At 41.5% G+C, this 22,076-nt stretch overlaps 1 protein-coding gene across 4 annotated transcripts; it reads left to right on the top strand.

The window, feature by feature from the left end:
• The first annotated feature begins 2,594 nt into the window (after window positions 1–2,594).
• Window positions 2,595–21,291, top strand: atxn2l (ataxin 2-like). Of its 4 annotated transcripts, XM_067616111.1 has the most exons (24): window positions 2,595–2,743; window positions 3,192–3,344; window positions 4,639–4,696; window positions 6,842–6,898; window positions 6,974–7,045; window positions 7,139–7,349; window positions 7,437–7,555; window positions 8,275–8,366; window positions 8,741–8,941; window positions 9,583–9,896; window positions 10,795–10,878; window positions 11,493–11,636; window positions 12,866–12,943; window positions 13,032–13,093; window positions 14,301–14,653; window positions 15,678–15,747; window positions 16,764–16,925; window positions 17,025–17,088; window positions 17,915–18,081; window positions 18,173–18,302; window positions 19,133–19,245; window positions 19,995–20,174; window positions 20,317–20,482; window positions 21,204–21,291. In XM_067616111.1, exons 3-24 carry the CDS (start codon window positions 4,652–4,654, stop codon window positions 21,260–21,262), a joined length of 2,943 nt encoding a protein of 980 aa, XP_067472212.1. In that variant the 5' UTR covers window positions 2,595–2,743; window positions 3,192–3,344; window positions 4,639–4,651; the 3' UTR covers window positions 21,263–21,291. The 4 variants fall into 4 exon arrangements, with proteins under 4 accessions (XP_067472212.1, XP_067472208.1, XP_067472209.1 ...); XM_067616107.1 differs by lacking the exons at window positions 2,595–2,743; window positions 3,192–3,344 and adding an exon at window positions 3,732–3,877; XM_067616108.1 differs by lacking the exons at window positions 2,595–2,743; window positions 3,192–3,344 and adding an exon at window positions 3,797–3,934.
• Window positions 21,292–22,076: the final 785 nt, after the last annotated feature.

Here is a 22,076-nt window from a genome sequence, read left to right as displayed (position 1 = left end):
TCATGGTTACGTTTTATATTAAAGCTCCATTATTCTTAGAATTTCTTATTAATTTCTTCAAAGTTCCCAGGAAAGAATTGTCTGTGTAATTTGGTCTATTTATAGATTTCCATTTTGACCTGAGTTCATATTTATTCATCAGTCATTTATTATTGGAAGGTTTATTCTCATATATGTTGAATTGTGAGTTTTTCTGTAGATGAAACATGTTTGAATGTTTGTCTGACCTGCTGTGAACTGACTACAAGACTTTAGCTTATGCTAGCTTAGCAACTGGAATTCATTGATTGGAAGTGAACCAACTGAACACTGTCTTTATTTGACCTGTAAATTACTGCTAAAGTACTTGGTTCTTTCCAGGAAATTTACTAACTTTAGATTGTGTGTGTTTTCTTTATTTCTTCACTTTATTGATGAAATCAAGTGAAATATACAAACAAGGAAACAGCGCCACCAAGTGACGATACAAGAAAACAGTTTAAAAATGTGGGAAGAGGAGAGTAAATCTAGTTAGAGATGTCTCTATTAATCATTTTGTCAAATGTCAAAAAATAGAGAAAAATTAAGATTAAGAGTGAAATTGGTTTGCAGTGTTTGTCCAAAACGTAACAAACACAATAAAAGAAACACACACACTAAGAAGAAAAAAGCAATCCAAGACATAGTCCACACATGGTACACATCCTTCATAAAACACACTAAACTACTACACAGCAGCGTCCAGCAGTGCTCCTGGAGTACAAAGATTCAATGTGCAGCCCAGAAATATACACAATACCATACTTTCCACCGTGCAGCACTGACTACAGTACTGCTGTGAGTACCAGGAGGTTTTATGTGCTGCTGTGTGTTATAGAGAGCGATGGCTGATGGGATAAAGGAATTCCTCACTCTGTTACTTTTGCAGCTCGGGGCTTGAAGACGTTGGGCCTGATGGGAGGAGATGAAGCTCACTGAACAGGGTGTCGGTAAGGCTGTCTTGCTTAGTGCCGTTTATTTTTCTGGTAATACTCACAATTTTGCTAAGTGAGTCCTTCTGTGCAGCATCAGTGTTACCATGGCAACAGAGGATGCAGAATGTCATAACACTCTGAATAAAAAAACGTATAAAAAGATTTCAACATAAAACACTCAAAATCAAAGAAGACTAGCTTTCATAAGAGAGTCATTGTTGGCTTTTCTTCAAAATACAGTCAGTGTGATAGTTTGACTTCAGTTTGTTATCAGTGTAGATACCGAAGTGTTTGTACTCCTCTTTCTACCTCTTTCTACTCAGAAACATCTGTAAACTCCAGCCCTCTCTAACCCTGTCAGCTGTTTGTGATACCACAAACCTTCACCTGCACCCTCAGATCTGCCAGCAGTTTGCTCCTCCAGGCCCCCAGTACCAAGCTCAGCACCATGGGGCCCCCCAGTACCAAGCTCTGCACCATGGGGCCCCCCAATACCAAGCTCAGCACCATGGGGCCCCCCAGTACCAAGCTCAGCACCATGGGGCCCTCCAGTACCAAGCTCTGCACCATGGGGCCCCCCAGTACCAAGCTCAGCACCATGGGGTCCCCCAGTACCAAGCTCAGCACCATGGGGGATCTGAGGCAGCACAGACCAGATCTTTTAAAAAAAAGGCCTAAAAACCTTTCTATTGAGGAAGGCTTCATCTTAACTCTTTACTATTTTCTTTATGTTGTGTTTTCTGTGTTATTAATACTGTAGCACTTTCAGTTTCACTATAAATGAAAAGTGCAGGACAAATGAAATGTACTATTATTATTATTATTAAACTATTTCTATGAAGTCAGATTGTTTTCTGGCCTCCAACTTTTCTTTCCCTCTGTCTCCTCTTCGTCTCTCTTTCTCTCTCTGACAGACTGTTTTCAGCTGTTTGGCTGGAGGGAAGTGTTGTTGGAAAATATTGTGTGCATTCAAAGAGATAAGACAGAGAGGAACAAGTGGGACGCAGGAAACAATCACAGCAGATGACCTCCTCATCCCTCTGTCTGTTTCTGCTGCCTTTAATCATCTGACTAGTGGTGGAAGAAGTACTCAGATCCTTTACTTTAGTAAAAGTACCAATAGAGCAATGTAAAAATACTCCATTACAAGTAAAAGTCTTGCATTCAAAATCCTACTACAGTAAAAGTACATAAGTATTATGAGCTTGATGTAGTTAAAGTATTGCAGTAAAAGTAGTGGTTTGGTCCCTCTGACTGATATATTATTATATATAACATCATTAGATTATTAATAGTGAAGCATCAGTGTTAGAGCAGCATGTTACTGTTGTAGCTGCTGGAGGTGGAGCTAGTTTACACTACTTTATATACTTATACACAGGGGTTCCGCCGCCTTCGATTAATAAGTAAATACATCTGATTGGCAGTTTCGTACATAATAATGACAAACGAGTTCATTTTTCGTGGAGAAGGGTCCGACTGCTGTCTGTACACTAGGGTGTAATCCCCCCTCCGACCACAATGTGGGCTGCAATGGCAGAGTGGCGCTGTCCGTATTTCCGCTCGTTGACTCCGCGGAAGTGAAAACGGCAGAAGCAGCGATTCAAAGTTTATGACTAACTTCACTGAAAACTTTAGCCAAAATATGAGCTATTCGTGTCTTTTTATGTTTGTGGTGAATGAAACTCGAAAGACTTTTATTTGTTCGAGCTAATATTAATATTTAGCCTTCAGTAAGTTTGTTCCTGACATTTATTCAGCTGTTTCTCCGCAGTGTAGCCGGATGAACGGTAAGAGATAGTATTATGTCGTTTTCATAGCGTAACATTATCGATAATCTCTCCTCGCAATAACATCGGTAATATTAATTGGTAATAACAACAACGAACAACAACAAATGACCGTACTGCTCTGTCTCCTGTATTAGTGACTGACAGTAAACCAGTGTATCGTTATTATCATCTCTGATGGAGTCAGACAGATAAACTGATTCAGATAAACAGTAGACACGGCTTTTCATTATATAACTCAGTAAATAAATGATAATGTAACTCCGTAATATTTGAAGTGTGAGTTATATAAATGACTTGTGTGGTAATTCTGCACCTTGTGTGAGCTGAGGCCCATTCAGTCCCAACTATGAGGCATCGTGTGGAGCAGCAGGACTGACTGATATGTTTGTGAATATATTGATGTATTTTACATCTGTGCTTCTATATTTTTTTCTTGTAAAAGCAGAGTCACAGACAGCGGGATGAAGCAGCTGCAGCTACAGAAACAGCAGATACCTGCTCAGTCTCCTCATCATCACCTCTGACCCTCAGCAGTGGCCTTTACTCAGGCCTCTAATCCTGCAGGTCTGATGGCTCCAGGATGAGGATAACACACTGGGTCAGTACATAGTTTCAGTTCAGCATCATGCTTTTTCCGCAGCTGATCTGTACTGATAAGTGCCAGTAATCTCACTGGGTTGTGCATGTTTTAATCACAGTTATCAGAGACCAACCTGATCTGAACTGAAAGTGATCACAGCGAATACGTCTTTAACTGTGTGACATCATCAGGAGGTCTGGATCAATCGACCTGATGCTGCTTGTCAAGTAAATATGCACTTATGTTTATTTCATAGTGCAATTTTATTTTGTCTAAGTTGCTTTTAGTTAAGTAATGTTCGTTTTGCTGAGTATTTTCACATTGCTGTCGTGTTACTTTCACTTAAGTAAAGGATCTGAATACTTCTTCCACCGTGACTCCGCCCGTCGGAGGTGACCCCCGTCTCGCGTGCAGAAGTAAATGAAGCGCTCCCGCTGCTGTGTTTTGTTGTTGTTTTTCTTCAGCGGCGTTTCGGTGCTCGGCCTGTCAAACCGTGTGACTTTCCGCTGGGACGACGGGACTGGAATAACAGGGATGCACATGACTAAAAAGTATAATTGACACACTCAGACTTTGCTCAGCTGTCAGTTTCTAATGTGACGCCGACGGTTCGTCAAGTCTCTGTTGCTAAAAAAAAAAAATCGACGCTAAGCTAGCTGCGTTAGCTCACATAGCTAGCTGGTTTTACTATTCTGTACAACAACAACAGATAGAGTTTCCCACCGTATCTACCAGGGAAACAGTTTAGATTATTGCAACATGAGTTAATATAATTTCACCGCATCGTAGCATGTAAGACTTCGAGCTGCTGGTCAGTCTCTGTGTGTTTAGCCTGTTTGAAGCTTGTTGTTATTGTTCGCACACAAGCAGCAGATGATGATTACATGTTTGTTTTGTTGATGCTTAAAATATCCTTTTAGCTGTTTTTATTTTATCTTGTTTTTATTTGTTTTCTGTTCAGTCGACGGTTTAAATTTGGGAGCGATTTGTCAAACCAAGCAACTAATCAATAACTGTTTATTAATTCTTAATGGGAAAACCTGTTATATTTTAGAAAGGTTTGGATTATTTGATTTTGTTTCATATTTATAATCTCTATTATCTACCCAAGATCTTCCTCTTTGTGTGTGATTTTGTTCATTTTGTTAAAAAAAATTATAAGAAAAGTTTAATGAAATGTTAAAGAAGTCAAATAAAACACCAAAGTCTGGTTGATATTATCTGTTAACCTGTTATTTGTAAGTGGCTTCATCATTTTAAGTGTTAATTGTAAAAACTTCAAGCTCACATTGATGTTTTTGACTCTTTGCAGGACCAGGAGCACAATGAAACCACCGTCACAGACTCAGTCATCTGCTGTAAGCAGTTTAGTAAGTAACAGCTCAAGAATCATCAATTATCAAGATGAGTCGTTCTGATATCGATACGAGTATCTGTGATACTTCCTAAAATACTGGATCGAGTATCAGCGAGTACATCATGAGTCTGTGGACTGATCCAATAGTAGTTTCACACTCCTCTACATAACGACTGTTTTAGAACAGTGAAGAAGAGTTGATCTCCGGTAAATAGTGTAACGTTAGCCGTTAGCAGAATGTCAGCAATCTGGCAACATTTACACTGGAAAGTCCCGCCAGTAAATAATCAGCGTGAACAGTGAGCAAGGCTTCAGTTTCGAGGGGCGGCACTAGTGTCGCCAGTTCACGCATCACGTGAAAGAAAGAAATCATATCACACCTGCACAGGGTTTGTAGTATCTTTCTTTTTTTTTAATGCAACGGTATCGGTTGATATGAAAGTTCAGGTATCAGAACATTTCTATTATCAAGAAGAAGCAGATGAATTTTTAATTTATTGCGTCTGTGCTGTTTGTCTGGATTTTTCTGGTTTGAGTTCTTTTGTCAGGGTGAATATTAAATATCTTCCCTCAGCGTTGATGTTAAACACAAAGAGGACAGTAGCGTGTTCTGGTTCTTCAGCTGTTCCCACAACAAGAGAAGATGAGATTTATCATTTCTTTATTGTCATTTCTCAGAACTCACATCCACTTAAATTAAATGTGTCGTCCTGCAGGATCGTCCTTCATACAACCATCACTCCCACATCTCAAGATTAATGACTTTATTGATCATCGACACAGAGAACAAACAATTACATTTAAAGAAGTAAGAAGGAAACACGTTAAAGGAGGCGAAACGAGAGAGAGAAACAATAATATTGTTATTAAAATGAAGCAAAATATAAAATAGAAATACTGTTATTCTTTGAGACTCGATTCAGAGAAGGAGAACATTTCACAAAAATTCTGAAAATGAGAGAAACAGTTTGAACGGATGTACAGAAATCCCCGAATAATAATAATATATAAATATCATTTATCATCAGAATCTGTTCATTTAAGTTGTGATCAAATGAGAAACAAGCAGAACGCTCAGACTCACAGTAGAACCCAACAGATGAATCTGAGGGCAGTTATTGTTATTATTGTTGTTATTATTATTATTATTATTATTATTGCATTTAGCTTGTCGGTCACTAAGAAACAAGACAACTCACAGCTGAAACGGCTGCATGTGAGAACATTTTCACATTTTCATCGTCAAATTTTTATTATTCCAATAAAAACATGTAAAACTCTGAGAATCTGCAGCCATGATGATGATGATGATGATGATGATGAAGATGATACTGTGAACAGAATAATAATTTTACCTGAATTCTGTTGTAATATTTTAGTTGATTTCGGTGTCATATTTAGACTCCAAATTCATTCGGATTAAGACTTAATAATTCAGTCAAACAGCTGTTTTTCCTCGTATGAGAAAATTGATTAATGCCACAAATATTGTGAGATTACTGGTTTCTCCTCTGAAGAATGAATCTGTTGGTGTTTGTGGTTCTTACATGAGGATTATTGTCTAAATGACAGAGTTTCCCTCCAGAGAGAAGTGATTAATTATTATTTTTACACTGTTAGACGTTCCACTAACTACATATCTTTATATGTTTATATATTCATCATTATAAACCAGTTAATGGATCCTTACTGGTTCATGTGTCAGTATCAGTTTTTTCATCAGTAATGATTTGGTCTGTGTTTACATTCAATAAATGATCAATTGAGAAACAGACCAAATGGATTGATTTGTAAAATGCTTTAATTTCTCCTTTAAGATGAGATGAAATTCAAATGTTACAGAGAAAACATAACAAACTCTGAATGAAATACATTTCAAAATAAAATAAGAGATTAAAGAAATTAGATATAATACACATTGTACCTTAGACTATAGTAGAGAGATATAATACTAGAGTATAAGTATAAAGGTAAAGATATGAATGAAAGTACAGTAAATACAATAATCATAATGTTATGTATACAAACACTATACAGTAATAATACAGCACTAAAGAATACGAACATATGAAATAATGATATAAAGTCACAACAGTAACAATAATCAGAGTTAATAGCATGTTATCACCGTCGGTGTCTGTTTCATCTTTTCTTGCAGATCTTTGAAGGCGTCTACAACAACGCTCGGATGCTTCATTTCCTCACGGCGGTGGTGGTGAGTAGACTTCTAGTCCTGATAGAACCTCGTTCTGTACGTAGAGACTGAGTCCTTCCTCTCCGCTGTTTACAGGGTTCCACCTGTGACGTGAGAGTGAAAAACGGCGCCGTGTACGAAGGAATCTTCAAGACTTTGAGCTCGCAGGTAAAAAAAAAAAAAAAAAAGCTTGTTTCCACGGCAGCAGCGGTCGGAGCGACTGAGATGACTGAACCATGTGTTTACTCGTCTGTCTGACAGTGTGAGCTCGCTGTGGACGCTGTTCATAAACGCAGTGATGGAGACGAAGGCGGGGGAGGCGAGGAAGGAGGAGGAGGAGGAGGAGGAGGAGGAGGAAGCAGCCAGTCCTTTTCACCCAAGATTGAAGACATCACTGACACCATGATCTTCAGCCCCGCCGACCTGGTGACCATGACCTGCCGTGATGTCGACCTCAGCTTCGCTGTCAGAGGTAACGAGACGCGAGGAGCGACCGTAGACGTGAGGAAGACGCAGACGGTCGGTTTAGTTTTATTAACCTGTGTTTGTTTGTTTACAGACACGTTCACCGACGCCGCCATCAGCTCGTCACGGGTGAACGGGGAGCACAGGGAGAAGGTTCTGCAGAGGTGGGACGGAGACGGAAACGGAGAAAACTTTGAGCTGGAGACGGATACGGTGAGGGAACACACACACACACACACACACACGCACACACACACACGCAGGCGCACGCGCACACACACACACGCAGGCGCACGCGCACACACACACCACGCACACACACACACACACACACCACACACACACACCACGCACACACACACACACACACACACACACACACACACACACACACACAGCGTTATGTGTTATCATGAGTCTTTCTTTGTTCAAACAGCTTTCAAATAAGCAAAGATTATGTGATGAATGCAAACCAGAAACTAGCTGCTGGTTATGACAACGACATATATTGAAGAGAAGGTGACTGAAAACTAAACTCCAGTCATTTTATTATATAATATGAATGTTTTGACGGCATCTTCTTCTCTCCGTTTTGTTCCTCCGTCCAGACTAAAACAGTGATTTTCTCTCCTGAAAACGGGATTTTTCAAGACGTCCTCCAGAGTGTGTAAACGTGAAAACAGCAGCCTGGCGTCGTGGTGCGTTCAGGGGAAAACAGAGCTTTGTAGAAACGATGTCATATCGGTTTGTTGAGATCGACGTGGAACAAACATACAGACTCGAGAATCCAGTATCAGTCAGACTGTAGTTGATTTCTGTTGTGCGTCGATATTGTATGTGTTTATTATTACAGCACATACGTACCTGCAGCTGTGAGGAAGAAGAGAAAAGCTTCTACTGTTTGATGTTCGATGTGTTTTCTTGTTTTCCAGTCAAACGGCTGGGACGCCAACGAGATGTTCAAGTTTAACGAGGAGGCGTACGGCGTCAAGTCCACCTATGACTCCAGCCTCTCTATGTACACGTGAGTAAGCGGCCGCCGCTCGTCACGTAAAAACTGTGCTGCAGCGTCGGTCTGAGGGTCGAAGGTCACAGAGAGATATCGAAGCTTTGAGGTCTGATGTCATCCTTGTATCTCTCTGCATCGCTACAGATTCACTAAGAAATCCTCTTTTACAAGATAAAGATGTAAAAACTTTGGTTTCTCTGTGACTTTAGGATTCAGGGAAGTGTGTTTAATCAATATTTTTATAATAACAATGTAAGAACTGATAGCGTGTAACGTGTTGGGCGATCAAAGGAAACTTACACTTGAGAAAATGAGAAAAATATCACTTATTGCAGCTTTAAAATAAAAAGAATGGATGTGGATGTGTCTTTTGTCTCTGTGTTTCCCAGCATGCCTTTAGAGAAGGGGAACTCTGAGGTTTACCGGCAGCGGGAAGTACGAGCGGCTCGATTAGCCAGCGAGATCGAGGGCAGCCTGCAGTACCGCCGCCGGGTCTCCTTAGAGAACGACGAAGGCAGGAGCGAAGAGGACAGATACAGCTCGGTGGTCCGAGAGGACAGAGCCAGCCCCGGGTTCTCCTCCGTCAGCAGGTACGAGACACAAACCTGTCTGTTCAGACGGGGTTTGTTTCTCTGATAAAAAAATAATTTACTGACCACAGCTGGAAAACAGGTTGTAGAAGTTTGGTCCACAATCCTCAGATTAGAGCTGCAACTAACAGTTATTGTCATTATTGATCATCAATTAGTTGTTTGGTGCGTAACATGTCAGAAAATGTGGTTCAGTGTTTCCCAAAAGTCCAAGATGACGTCACAACTTAAAGATCTTCAGTTTACTGTCACAGAGACTAAAGAAACCACAAAATATTCACATTTAAGAAGCTGGAAACAGAGAATTTAGACTTTTTCTTCTTAAAAAAACGACTCAAAATGATTCAACAATTATCAAAAAAGTTGGCAATTAATCGATTAATCGTTTAGTTGGAACAAAACGAGACATTTGAAGACGTCACCTCGGACTTTTGGAAACAACTGAACAATTAAACAAGAAAATCATTGACAGATTAATTGATAATGTAAATAATCGTTAGTTGCAGTTTTACCTCCAACTCTGGTGAATCTACACGTCACAGAAATCCCGACTCTGATGTGTTTCCAGAACAGCAGAGAAGAAAATGTAAACATTAAACTGTTCCTTCTCACCGCCTCTTTTCCTCCGTGTTGTTTTCCAGGGAAGGTAAATACATTCCTCTCCCTCAGAGGGCTCGTGAGATCGGCCTGTCCGCCGGCAGCAGAGGGGCGGGATCATCCGGTCGAGCCGCGGCGGCGGCGTCCTCCAGACACCCGCCGCCCAGCTCGTCCTCCCCGAAACCATCCTCCGATAGGAGCAGCCCGCTGTCCGTCAGAACCGCCTACTCTCCTCACCAATCACAGGGCAGCCCGCCGGCGGCCGGCAGCCCTCCCTGCACCAATCACGCTCCTCTCCCTCACTCGCTCTCACATCCTCAGGCGCTGGCTGACACGACGCGCTCATCTGTCAATGGAGGTACGGAGGGAGACCGAACCGGGCTTTTATAGGGGACAGTACATAATGATCAACATTAACATTATAACAGTGTAAACGTGACGGGACTGAAACCTTCATACAATAAAAACAAGTTTCCTAAAGTCTTAATCAAACAAACAGTCAGACAGATCTAGTTGTTGTTAAAACAAATGTCCAATTTATTTATTTTTCTTGTTAACAAATCTAATGTTTGTATCCAAACCAAAGCCTGATGTATCTTATTCCTCCGTTGTTGTTCCAGAAACTATTAAAAACACGTCAGTGAGTCACAGCGCTGCGCTGGGTCACATGATCCTTCATCATGAAGAGTTTGGTCACGTCAGTTTGTTTAGAAACGGATCCAAACACTAATAACAGCATCATGTTTTCAGTCTCTGGAGAGTAGTTCTGTGTACGGCAGACGCTACTGAGCATGTGCAGGAACGCGGTTCTGTTTACAGCTTCACTAGCTTGTTGTTCTTCATATCACAGTTTGGTTCTGCACATGAGATTGTTGACAATAAGAAAAATATAGAAAATCTTATCTGAAATATTTTATAAGACTTTCCTGCTCTGTATGTGGCTCTTAGCTCCTTTGCCCATTGGTTCATTCATTTCCCTAAAACAGCTGTTCACTGTAGTTTTAATCAGACAGGAGGACGCTACTGAGCATGTGCAGGAACACGGTTCTGTTTACAGCTTGTTGTGTTAAAGTTCTTCACAGTGTAGCAAGAGGTCAAGAGGTTGTCAGGAAATGGTTTGTTGATGTGACGACACAGAAAACTGCCAAAGGAACTAATAACGATTCAAAACTCTCTTCTTTAATTCTTTGTCAGACTTAAGTCTTCAGGGTGTTTGTGTTGTTGTTTAGTTTTGACTGCTTGTCTGTTTCTCTCAGTTGCATCCAGAACTTCTCCAAAATCCCAGAGACTTCAGAGCAGCCGAACCCTGCGGACCCCGAACTCCCAGTCTACACCTGCAGGTCGGCACACGAGACACACACAGAAAAAACCTGCTGACAGTTTCTCTAACAGTCCGTGTGAAAACACATCTTACTAGTCCAGAAAACTAAAACTCTCAACACTGTTAAACACGACTATTAAATGTTTGATTTCATCACGTTTCTGACTTCTCTTGTGCAAGAGAGTCCTGAGTACAACAGAAGAAATAAGACGCACGACAAACATGACAACAAGAAGCATCAGAAACAATCACAGATATTAAAGTTAAGGACTCATATATTTATATTCTGGGGCTCTACTGGAATATCTTTGCATGATTTCCAGTTAAAAACTCCTTATTTATCTTCTACTGGTCCTTCATGCAGCCCCTCAGTTCAGCCTCCTTAGCAACCACCTTAGCAACCAAGCTTAGCAAGGTAGAACAAAAACAGTTGCAAACAAAGCAGGTTGATGCCCTGAGTCTTGACTTGCAGGCGGCATTCAGACATCAGAACAGGATATAAATAACAGAAAATCACAGAAAAAGCCGAATATGTCTCTTTGAAACTGAACTTCATGTACGTGTTGTTGCATTTTAGTTTGTTTTGTTTTTTGAATCCTTTCATCGTCACCTCTCTCTGTCTCCACCCGTCAGTGTCTCGTGCTCCGAAACCAGACGCCCCTCCCCAGGACCTCCCCCTGGCTGGCCCCGCCTACCTGGACTCCTCCTCCTCTTCCACCGTCACCGCAGCACCCACCGCTAAACCCTCCGGCCCCACCCCGATCTTCCCTGTCGATGGTGAGACGGTTTTTATCTTACCTGTAAAATATAAAAAGCGCTGCTTCGTCAGCAGGAAATGTTGAGCTCAGTTATGAATGAAAACAGTAAAATAAACCCTGAAACTAAACTTCAAACCACAGAGATTCAGGTAGAAGTAGAAGAACCGAGGGAGGACGTGTCCACCACACTCTAACTGTGTCCTCTGACTGTCTCCTTTAATTATTACCATGCAATTATTAGAGCTCACAGTAATGAGCTTTGCCTTCACGGCAGACATCAAAGCTTCTATAAGTCTCCAAATCTTATTAATGAAGCAATAATTTCCAAAATGACCACCAGAGCACTTATTAGAGGGTCTGAATTCAGAGATTGAGACCAGAGTGACTCATTGAAAACAATGATTGACTCGGTATTTATAGAGAGAAGATGATGTTTGGTGAACGTCAGTCGGAGCAGCTAGCGGCCGTCGTTGCTACTTTTAGGTTCTTCAGACTGGAGACGTGGAAGCTGCTGATTGGCTGTAAGCAGCCTGAGAGGAACACTGTAGATCAGAGAAAATTTCTTGAAGCAAAGGTCCAGAAGATCATAATGTCTGAACTATTTAGTGTGAGATATGTTTCAGTAGCCTCGTAGTTGCATCAACATCTGCATGTAATCAACACCTGACCGTCAAATCAAATCAATTCAGTACAATTCAAAAACTTTTTGACAATATTTATTGTTAACATAGAACTGAACATATATGTTTAATGTAATAATAATAATCTACTAAATAAAATAGGGCTGCAGATGAAAATAAGAGAAAATAAATAAAATGTATAAATAAAGAGCTTCACTTCAGGAGGAAAATCTTTTCTGTTTCACATCTTGACTTTCTCTCCTTTCCTCCATCTACAGTAGAGTCTACATAGAAGCACCTCGTTAGGTTTTAAATCATAACCTTCTGTCTTGGCTGTAGGTCCGGGTCCATGTGGGACAGCGTCTGGGTCCGGACCCGGACCGCCGTCCTCCAGTTAGTGACCTCAGCTGTAGACAGAACTGAATAAACCGTCACATCCTTAATAACACAGAGTAGAGCTGCAACTGTTGTGATAATCAATTTGTCTTTTTGAGTCACTTTTTATATAATAATATAAAATAATCGAAGGCACACGAACCGATTTTATCATAATATATTAATGATATTAATTATTATGATATTAATGTGTATGGAAGCAGGAAATAACTTGTTTTTTTGCCTTCTGCAGTGAATGAAATCCTGAGCACAGCAGCTAAAGAGCGAACTGAGAGTCTGTCCAGTCCGCAGGAAGGAAAGAGCAGCAAAGGTAGAAAACGTCTTTGTTTCTCTTCTATAATCCGTAACCAGCGGTGCTGATGTCAACCTTCACCTCCTCTCTCTCCTCTCTGTCCCAGCTCCTTCAGTCCAGCAGAGATCCCAGCTGGAGGAGCTCCGCAAGTTCGGCAAAGAGTTCAGGGTAAGACTGCTGTGATGCCGGGGGGTCAGGGGTCAGGGGTCAGGGGTCAGGGGTCATCTCTGTGCCAGACAGTTCTCTCTGCTGGTCTGTTTTTTGTACTTTTAAATAGTTTCGTGCAGCAACAATTCTTAAAGGACGAGTCACAAATCTTTTCCAACTTTGTCTTAAACCAACAGTCAGCTGTCTAAATGAACATTAAAGCTGTTTTTCTTGCTGTAATCATTCCTCCTGTTCATACTGACCATTAGAAGATCCCTTCATAATGACCTTACAATAGAAGTGATGGAAGACAAAATCCACAGTCCTCCTTCTGTTTATCTGAAGCTAATATGAAGCTTCAGCGTCCAAATGAGTCAAATCAAGTAGATATCTTTCAACGTTACAGTCTTTTTAGTGCCAAAGTTCCTCTTTTTGTTACTATACTTCCACCTGCAGCTCAACAGGGAAACACTGTCCGAGGAAACACAAAGAGGGAATTTGATGCTAAAAAGACTGTAAATGTGTCAGATATCCACTTGATATGACTAACTCAGACTGATGAAGCTGAATAGAAGCTTCACACAGACTTTTAAATGACTGTGTGGACACACTGTGGATTTTATCCTCCATCACTTCCATTGAAAGCACATTTGAAGGATCTTTTAATATCCAGTATGAACAGGAGGAATGATTACATAAACATAAACTGTTTAAAACCAAACAAGGACAACAAACACAAAATCTCAAGGCTGTAATATTCATATATTTGAGCAAAACATGTTTTTATAATCCCGCCCAGTCTCTGAAGCTAAATACTTACAGGTTTTCCTTTTCAAATATAATTCAGTTCAACTAATAATAGAAAAAAGTCAAATCGTTTTACTCTGTTCGTCATTATTATTCACCAAGTTTTTTATCCACACAACTACTTTTACATCTCAGACAACAAACACGTTTTTTTTCTGATATTTTGACTTTTTTTCCTCAAATTTCTGTTGTTTTTTTATTAACAAATTGAGAACAGGTGGATGGAAACACACTTGTTGACTCAGGAGTGATCTGGACGACTTTTAACGCTAAAATGTTTTGTTCTTTAACCAAAAGTTTTGGTTGTTTCTCATAACTTGTCTCATCAGGAGCTTCTTTCAGCCTCAGTTTATTAACATTAAAGGTAAAAAAGACTCAGCTGTCGATGTTTCTCGCTGCTCTTCCTCTCTCATCTCTTTAGCTGCAGTCCAGCTCTTCACCTTCAGCGAGCCCATCCTCTGCAGATCCTCCTCCGCCTGCCGACTCCTCCTCCTCCTCCTCTTCCTCCCCCGCGCCACCCAAACCTGCCGTCACCTCCCTCCTCGCCTCCTCTGATCTGCAGCAGACCACTGATGCATCTCCCCCCACCACCACCACCACCACCACCGCTGCCCCCGCTGCTGCTGCTGCCCAGAGCCCCGCAGCTGGCCCCCAGTCCTCCGGACCGGAGGGGCGGCAGCAGACCGGGACACCGCAGCCGGCTCCGCCCAACAGCGGCGAGGAGGCGTGTCCAGAGAGCAGCGAGCGAACGGAGGCTGCTTCTACAGCTGCTGCGTAAGTAACTTACAGTGAATCCAGCAGGTCAGTTAGTTTATCGTCCTTTTGGAAATCTGGTCTGTGGCATAAAGTTCTCCACAGAATCCAGCAGTGTAACGTAGAGCTGCAATGATTAATCGATTAGTTGATTGGTTGCCAACTATTTTGATAATCGATTACTCATTTGGAGTCATTCTTTAGGAAAAAAAATGTCCAAATTCTCTGATTCCAGCTTCTTAAATGTGAATATTTTCTGGTCTCTTTGACAGTAAACTGAATGTTTTTGAGACATTTGAGGACGTCGTCTTTAGGAAACGCTGATCAAACATCTTTCACCACATTTTTTGAAATATTGTGGACCAAACAACTGATCGATTTAATAAAAATAGAACAAACTGAAATATATAATTGATAATAATGGTTAGTTGCAGCCCAGTGTAATACTCCACCGCAACATCACTAGTGATAAAAATCCAATACAACAGAACGCAAGCAAATGGATTGATTGATTTCTCAAATGAAACTGGTGGTCAGAACATAATAATAATAATAATAATAATAACAATAATAATAATAATCATAAGTTTATTTAGTGTAACACCTTTCACAGAAATGAAATTCACAAAGTGCTTCACAGGAACAAGAGTTGAAAATAAGACCATAAAAACATACATAGTGTAAAAACATGTTCCACAAGTTAGAATTAAATAAAATTAAAAAAACAACATAAATGATTTTTACATTATTCAGGAGACTCCTGAGTTTCCATTGAGGATGTTGTTTAAATAATTTAAATATTCTCCAGGCTTCTTGTATTTACTTGTTTTTTTGATGTTATGAACTTTCTGTTCTTCACTTTGTGTTTTTATGCTTCTGAGAAAATGTTTATATCTGAAACTGTGTCTCCTTTTTTGGGGAAATTATACTCAGAAATGACTGTTTTGGTTATAAACATCCTCTCAGTGATGTCAAAGCTGTTTGGTCTTTTTTCGTTTTATATTTTACGGCTGAATAATCGTCTCTGTTGTTTTCTTTATTGCAGGCAAGTGAAAAACTCAACATTGAATCCGAATGCAAAAGAATTTCTTCCCATAAAAGGAAATGCGACGCTGGTTAGTTTGTTGAAACTGTCTCACAAACACGTTTGTCTTTTTAGCTGCTAAACTGAACCAAAACCCAACCAGCAGTCAGGTATCCATGGTAACAGTGAAAGAGGTTTTCCTCGCTGTAATCATTCCTCCTGTTCATACTGGATATTAAAAGATCCTTCAAATGTGCTTTCAATGGAAGTGATGGAGGATAAAATCCACAGTGTGTCCACTAGGGGTGTGCCCGAATACAAATACGTTATTTGGCAAAGCACAAATACGAATATTTGTTTCATACAAATATTTCAAAAATTATTTGTTTTCAGGAAGAAAAATAAAACATGTCAAACACCAGCGTGCAGGTCGGTTACATCGCTATCTCAGTGTCTCTCCTCTGCTCCGCTGTGACGTCTATCAGCAGGTCTCAGTGAGGGGAGTCACATCCACCTGCTACATGACGCACATTTCCTAATTTGGACATCAGTCCCAGAGTTGGGAGTGTTCCCCAGAGATAAAGCTGAACTACTGACACACGCTTCATGAACACTTATTGTAACACTTTAATTTTTAAATTTGATTTGACTCATTTGGACGCTGAAGCTTCATATTAGCTTCAGATAAACTTTGAAATACATTTTTTGCACAGAAGGAGGACTGTGGATTTTGTCCTCCATCACTTCCATTGTAAGGTCATTATGAAGGGATCTTCTAATGGTCAGTATGAACAGGAGGAATGATTACAGCAAGAAAAACAGCTTTAATGTTCATTTAGACAGCTGACTGTTGGTTTAAGTCCTTTAACCTTAAAATCAAGTCTTAAAGTCTGTGTTGAAGCAACAATCAGATGTTTAAATGAACATTGAAAGAAGTTTTTCTTGCACATGTAACTTGAAATTACTGAAAAAATAAAGTATAAATAATAATATGATGATAACAGACTTGTTAAATATTCCACTGGTCGTCTATGAGAAAGTATAAAACTACCAAACAGCTGAATGTGACTCTAGATTGAAGTCTTTTCTGTCCTCGTGTTGCAACAGAAACCTGCGCCGACCCCCACCCCGCCGCGACCCACCCAGCCCAGCCCCTCGCTCATCCTGCCTCCCCAAGGACAACCAGGGGGCGGAGCCATTTACAGCAGCCCACCGGGACACTACCTGTCCTACGTCTCGCCCATCCCCATCCAAGGACACTCCATTCAGGTCTGAAGCCTTCGACGTTGGTTTCGTCCCGTCGGTGTCGACGTTTTTCAGTCTGAGCTCAAAGAAAATAGTTTGAATGTGTCCTTGTTTTCTCTTCAGGCTCCTCAGCTGTATCAGTACACCATGTCAACCGTCAACCAGGGGAAATATCCCAGAACCAAAGGTAACCATTCACCTCACACTGAATGTTTATGCACAACGTGTCTCTGCAGATGATTAGCAGACGGATGAAAATGATCTGTGTTGAGCACTAAATAGTTGTTGTTGTATCAAAACAGTTTCAGCACAGACTCAGAGTCCTCTAAACCCGCCACCATTAGTCAATGAATCAGTTCCATTGACAGAAAATTTGTTGCTAACCTTTTTGTTTGTTTGTTTGTTTGTTTGTTATTTACTTTTTATTAGCTTTTGGCGCTAACTATTTTGATAATTGATTAAAAGTATCTTTGGGTTTTGGACAAAACAAGACGTTTGAGGACGTCATCTTCGACTTTTTAAACACTGAACAACTAATTGATAATCAAGAAAACAATCAACAGATTAATAATGAAAATCAATTTAATTGTAGCCTTACTATCCTCTATTTATCTCTATTTATTAGATGACAAGTCCACAATTAAAGTAAATCCATCTTTTACTACAGATAAACTACATTTCCTTGTTTGGTTTGTAAAGAGCAGCTGACTTACATGAACGGATCTTTTTGGGGATCATTTATTAGATCTTATATGGAGAGATGAACAGAAGTACAACACGAGTCCTGGATGGACGTGAACATTAATGTGGCGTTTAAACGTCCAGGCCAGCAGGACGCTGTTTAGGATAAATTGATATTGAATATACGTACGTAGACGACCAATAAAAGTTTAATTTCATTTGTTTAGTCAGAAAAATGTAATATTTTCCCCAAATCTGTCATCCTGATATTATTTGTCATAGTTAATTGAATGTGAACCCGCCTGGTTTCACCGTCTGTCGTGCTGTTTCAGGCCCGGTGGTGGGACCACGTCAGGACCACCACCCGTCCCCAGCCTCCCCCATGATCTCAGCCGCAGCCTCGGCAGCGGGACCCCCGCTGGTGGCTTCGCCCTACCCCCAGTCCTACCTGCAGTACGGGCAGGTGATCCAGGCCATGCCCCCCCACTACCACGGACAGGTACAGCAGCAGAGCGGCGTTCAGATTTAAGGTGTAACTTCTACTGGGAACCAGTCGCTGATGAAGTCTTCTGTGTCTCTTCTGGTTTCAGGTGTACTCGATGCTGCAGGGGGGAGCGAGGATGCTGACGCCCGGCGCCCCTCCTCAGCCCATGGGTCCTCCTGGCCCCCAGTACCCGGGCCAGGCTGAGGGCCCGCCGGGGCCACAGCAGGCCATGTACGGTAAGCAGGAGGGCCCAGTTCATGCTTTTTATTTTTCATATAAGATGAAACAAAGCCGTGAGTTTTATTAATGTAGATGAGCTGCATGAAATAGTTTTAATTTAGTTTATGGGAATCACTTTTATAGTTGTGAAGGAAAAAAATGTGATATAAAAGGTTCTTGCGGTCAAAGTTCTTATCTTGAATGTAGGAAATAAACTTGACTCAGGACCTTTGATATGACACCTCGTCTATGAGCATTACGTTTTAAAATGTTTCATTGTGTGTGTGATGAAAGTGTGTAAAGAGCAGAAACATTGTGAAGCTCAATGTAGAACAAATAAAGCAGGAACACAGAACACACCTACGTCACATGATCAGCAGTCACATGAAAGCTTCTACTCATTCTGCCTCCGTTATCCAAGATAACAAATCAATCCTCAAACTGCCTCAAACAACCAATTTATCTGGATTGTTGACGGGATACTTTTAGCCTGAATTAGTCAAACCACATTTGAAGAACTGATCTACTCATCAGTGTTGTGTGTGTGATAGATCTTATTCCTCTGTGTTTGTAGATAGTGTATAAACTTTATTTTAATAACTCCTCCTGGAGCTCCTGGACAGATTTCTTTGCAAAAGTGCTTAAAAAGTGAAATCCTTTACAAACATTACAGCCAACATGACCGTCTATAACCCGGATCCTTCTATAGCAGTATTTGTATCCTCAGTCACTGGGAGACGTATGTGAAGGCGACTATTTTGATAATCGATTGAACATTTAAGTCATTTTGTTGCTTCTCTTCTCTCTGTGCCTCTTTTATCTGTTCTTTATTCTCTCTCTCTCTCAGCTCAGTCGTTCTCTCACCACTCGGGCTCCATCCATCATCCTCAGCCCTCCAGCACTCCCACTGGGAATCAGCCCCCACCCCAGCATACAGCGCCCAGTCCAGGACACACTCAGGTGAGGGAGCTTTCTGTAGCTACTGACAAAACACCAAACAAGTGTTTCCATCACGACTTGTTGTCGACTGTTTCAACACACGCGGTCTATCCCTGAAATTTTCAGGAACATTTCCTGCATGGATGTGTGAACAGGAGCAGGGATCGATATCCCACCTCAAGACCCAGAAACATTTCAGGGAAAATGCCAGAACAGCTGTGTTGTGAATGAAAGCAGTAATATTGCAGGGAAGAGCACCTGACTTTCACCGTGGAGCGAGCGAACCAATCACAAGACTTGATGTGTTGGTGACGTTTTGCGTGTTGGGCGGTGCTTTGGTTCGTCTGGCGTGTTTACTGTTTGGTATTACGGCCAAACAGTAAACACTAAAATATGTTTCTGGAAACATTTGAGGCGAGAAATAGACGACGCAGTAACAGAATCCTGATTCATATTTGATCAGGTCTGCCTAGTTTTACAGTTTGATCTGAGCTTCTTCTTCTGTTGCATTACTGCCATCTGCTGGACTGTCCCTTATTCATTTATTCCAGCGTTGCCATGACATGTATGAAAAGGTGCAAGATGGAAATGTTCCTGAATGTAGCAGCAGGTGTGAATAGTGAGAAACACCAGCAGTGCTTTAAAGGTTATCCCAGTAATTTACCAGGAACTATGTATGTATCTTTTCCTGTGACGCTATACGATGCATCTCGGGTGTTTATCTGTATGTGTTCAGTTTTAACTCCCATCTCTCTTGTTTTCCCTCTCAGTCGGGTCAGGGCGGTCCTCAGCCTCAGTCCATGTTCCACTCCGCCGGTCTGTCGGCTCCAACGCCCCCTAACCTGCCGCCGGGCCACAGCTCCCCGCAGGCCTCCTACACCATGCAGGGCTACAGCCTCCCCACCCACCAGCTGCCCCACGGCTTCCCCTCCATCAGCCAGCTCACACAGGTGAGCAGAAAACATCTTATCAAGGATACACTGATGAGGGATTTATGATGAACAGTATTGATATGAAGAGATCAGATTTTAAATTCCAACAGACATTTATTGTAAGTTGCTGTAGTATAAATATTATGTTTGTCGTCTGCAGGCTCACGTCTCAGCGGGTATATCAGGACCTCACCACTCTGCTGGCCACGGCCCGCCCGTCATGCTGCACTACGCCCCCCCTCAGCAGGGCAGCGGCTCCAACCCCCAGCACGGCCCGCCGCCCCAACAGGGAGCTCCACAACACTTCTACATCGGACACCCCCAAGGTAAACCCAGGAACCCCCCCCCCCCCCCCCCAGCACAAACTGGGAGGAGGAGTCAGACCATTTAGTGCCTGGAAAGTAATTAAAAGAACCTTGAAATCAAGTCTAAAAACGTACTGAAAGCCAGCGTGAAGAGGCTCAAACCTGTTTACTCTGGTTAACGTCTGTAGCTGCTCGTCAGTTTGTCTCATCAGGCACATAAATCAAATCAAGGCATGATGAGATAAAAACATGTATGTGGTCCAATGCGTCCTGGATCAGCCTTGATACTGTATGCAGATGCCCTCCCTCCCTACCTTTTGGTTACCAATTGTTTGATTTTATGGTATAAAGTGTTTCCAACCCTTCTGCTCTGGGTCAGTCTACTGCTGAACCACTTCCACCACAGCAAACTTTGAATAAGGACTTGAGTGATTTTCTTCAACAAAAGCACGTTTGTGCAAGTTTTGTAATGTGATGCTCAAAGTTTAAGTTAGAATTGAACAAGATTTCAAGGACACATCGAGCACATTTCCAGCTCTATATTTCTATTCTGTGGCTCTACTGGGATATCTTTACATGAATTTATCCCCTTTCACCAAAGAATCAGATGTGAAAAGACTCAAATTAATGTTGCTTTAGGAAACATATTAGCCCACCATGGGTAATGGAATTAGTTTGGGATCATTTTGTAACAGCTTTAATTAAAAATGTTGTGTAAAATCAGTTTTTTTGTGTCTTCCAGCTGTTCAGGTCCAGGCTCACCACGCCCAGCAGCTGTCCTTCCACCACTCTGCAAACTGAAGCGTCACGGCTGCATTCGGGGAAACAACGACGACGACGGAAGAGCGTTATTGTGTGACGAATCCCCCCCGCCCCCTCCCCACCGTCCCGATCAACTTGTAACATTCCCACCTCCTGCCATCAAATTATTAAGCTCTGATTTCTGCCCACTTCTCTTAGAAAAGCAGATGAAGACAGAAACGTCTCTCGTTTGGGACGTTTCCGTCAACTTTTAGGGGAAAGTTTTCTGGATTTTAATATGTAAGTAGAGACTTTTTTTTTTTTTTTTTTACACATGGACACAAGCTGGACTGAAGACGATCACTGGTGGAAACTTTTGGACTGACGACAGTGGAAACATCGTTCTTTTCTCCCCCGTCCCACCTCTTCTCCTTTTACAGACAAATAAAACCACTGAAAAAAAAACAAACCCTTGAACTTTTTAATTCATTTAAAAGCAGCAACGACACTGAATGTTTATGACACAACTTCATTTTTCTCTGTTATTGTCGGGTCGTAACGCTCTGCAGACTTTTACACGACTACGTTACAACACGACGGCCCTGTTTACACCTGGTATCACTAGTGGACAGCTGTAAATACAGGTGTAAAGACGCATTGAGGACGGATTGAGATCTGATCACTCAGACCACATTCGGAGGTGGTCTGGGCTGCATGTGGCCACATTCTTTTAGCAGTGTAAACGCAATGCATCCTGGGCCACATTGAAGGACCGCCTACTCAACCGATGTCGACTAGACACACGACCCTCCGTCCAAAGCTGTTCAACCTGTTTGATAACAAGATAAACTAATTATTTTTTTTTCATGTGAAT

This window comes from Thunnus thynnus, chromosome 17 (genome assembly GCF_963924715.1).
Source record: "Thunnus thynnus chromosome 17, fThuThy2.1, whole genome shotgun sequence".
NCBI lineage: Eukaryota > Metazoa > Chordata > Actinopteri > Scombriformes > Scombridae > Thunnus > Thunnus thynnus.
The sequence above is the reverse complement of the archived record's forward strand: the minus strand, read 5'-3'. Positions and strand labels throughout refer to the sequence as shown.

Coding starts and splice junctions, on each gene's coding strand:
- atxn2l (XM_067616107.1), top strand. CDS start 3,747: ATGAAGCGCTCCCGCTGCTGTGTTTTGTTGTTGTTTTTCTTCAGCGGC. Junction 7,350..7,436: donor CCTCAGCTTCGCTGTCAGAG/GTAACGAGACGC, acceptor GTTTGTTTACAG/ACACGTTCACCGACGCCGCC. Junction 20,483..21,203: donor CTACATCGGACACCCCCAAG/GTAAACCCAGGA, acceptor TGTGTCTTCCAG/CTGTTCAGGTCCAGGCTCAC.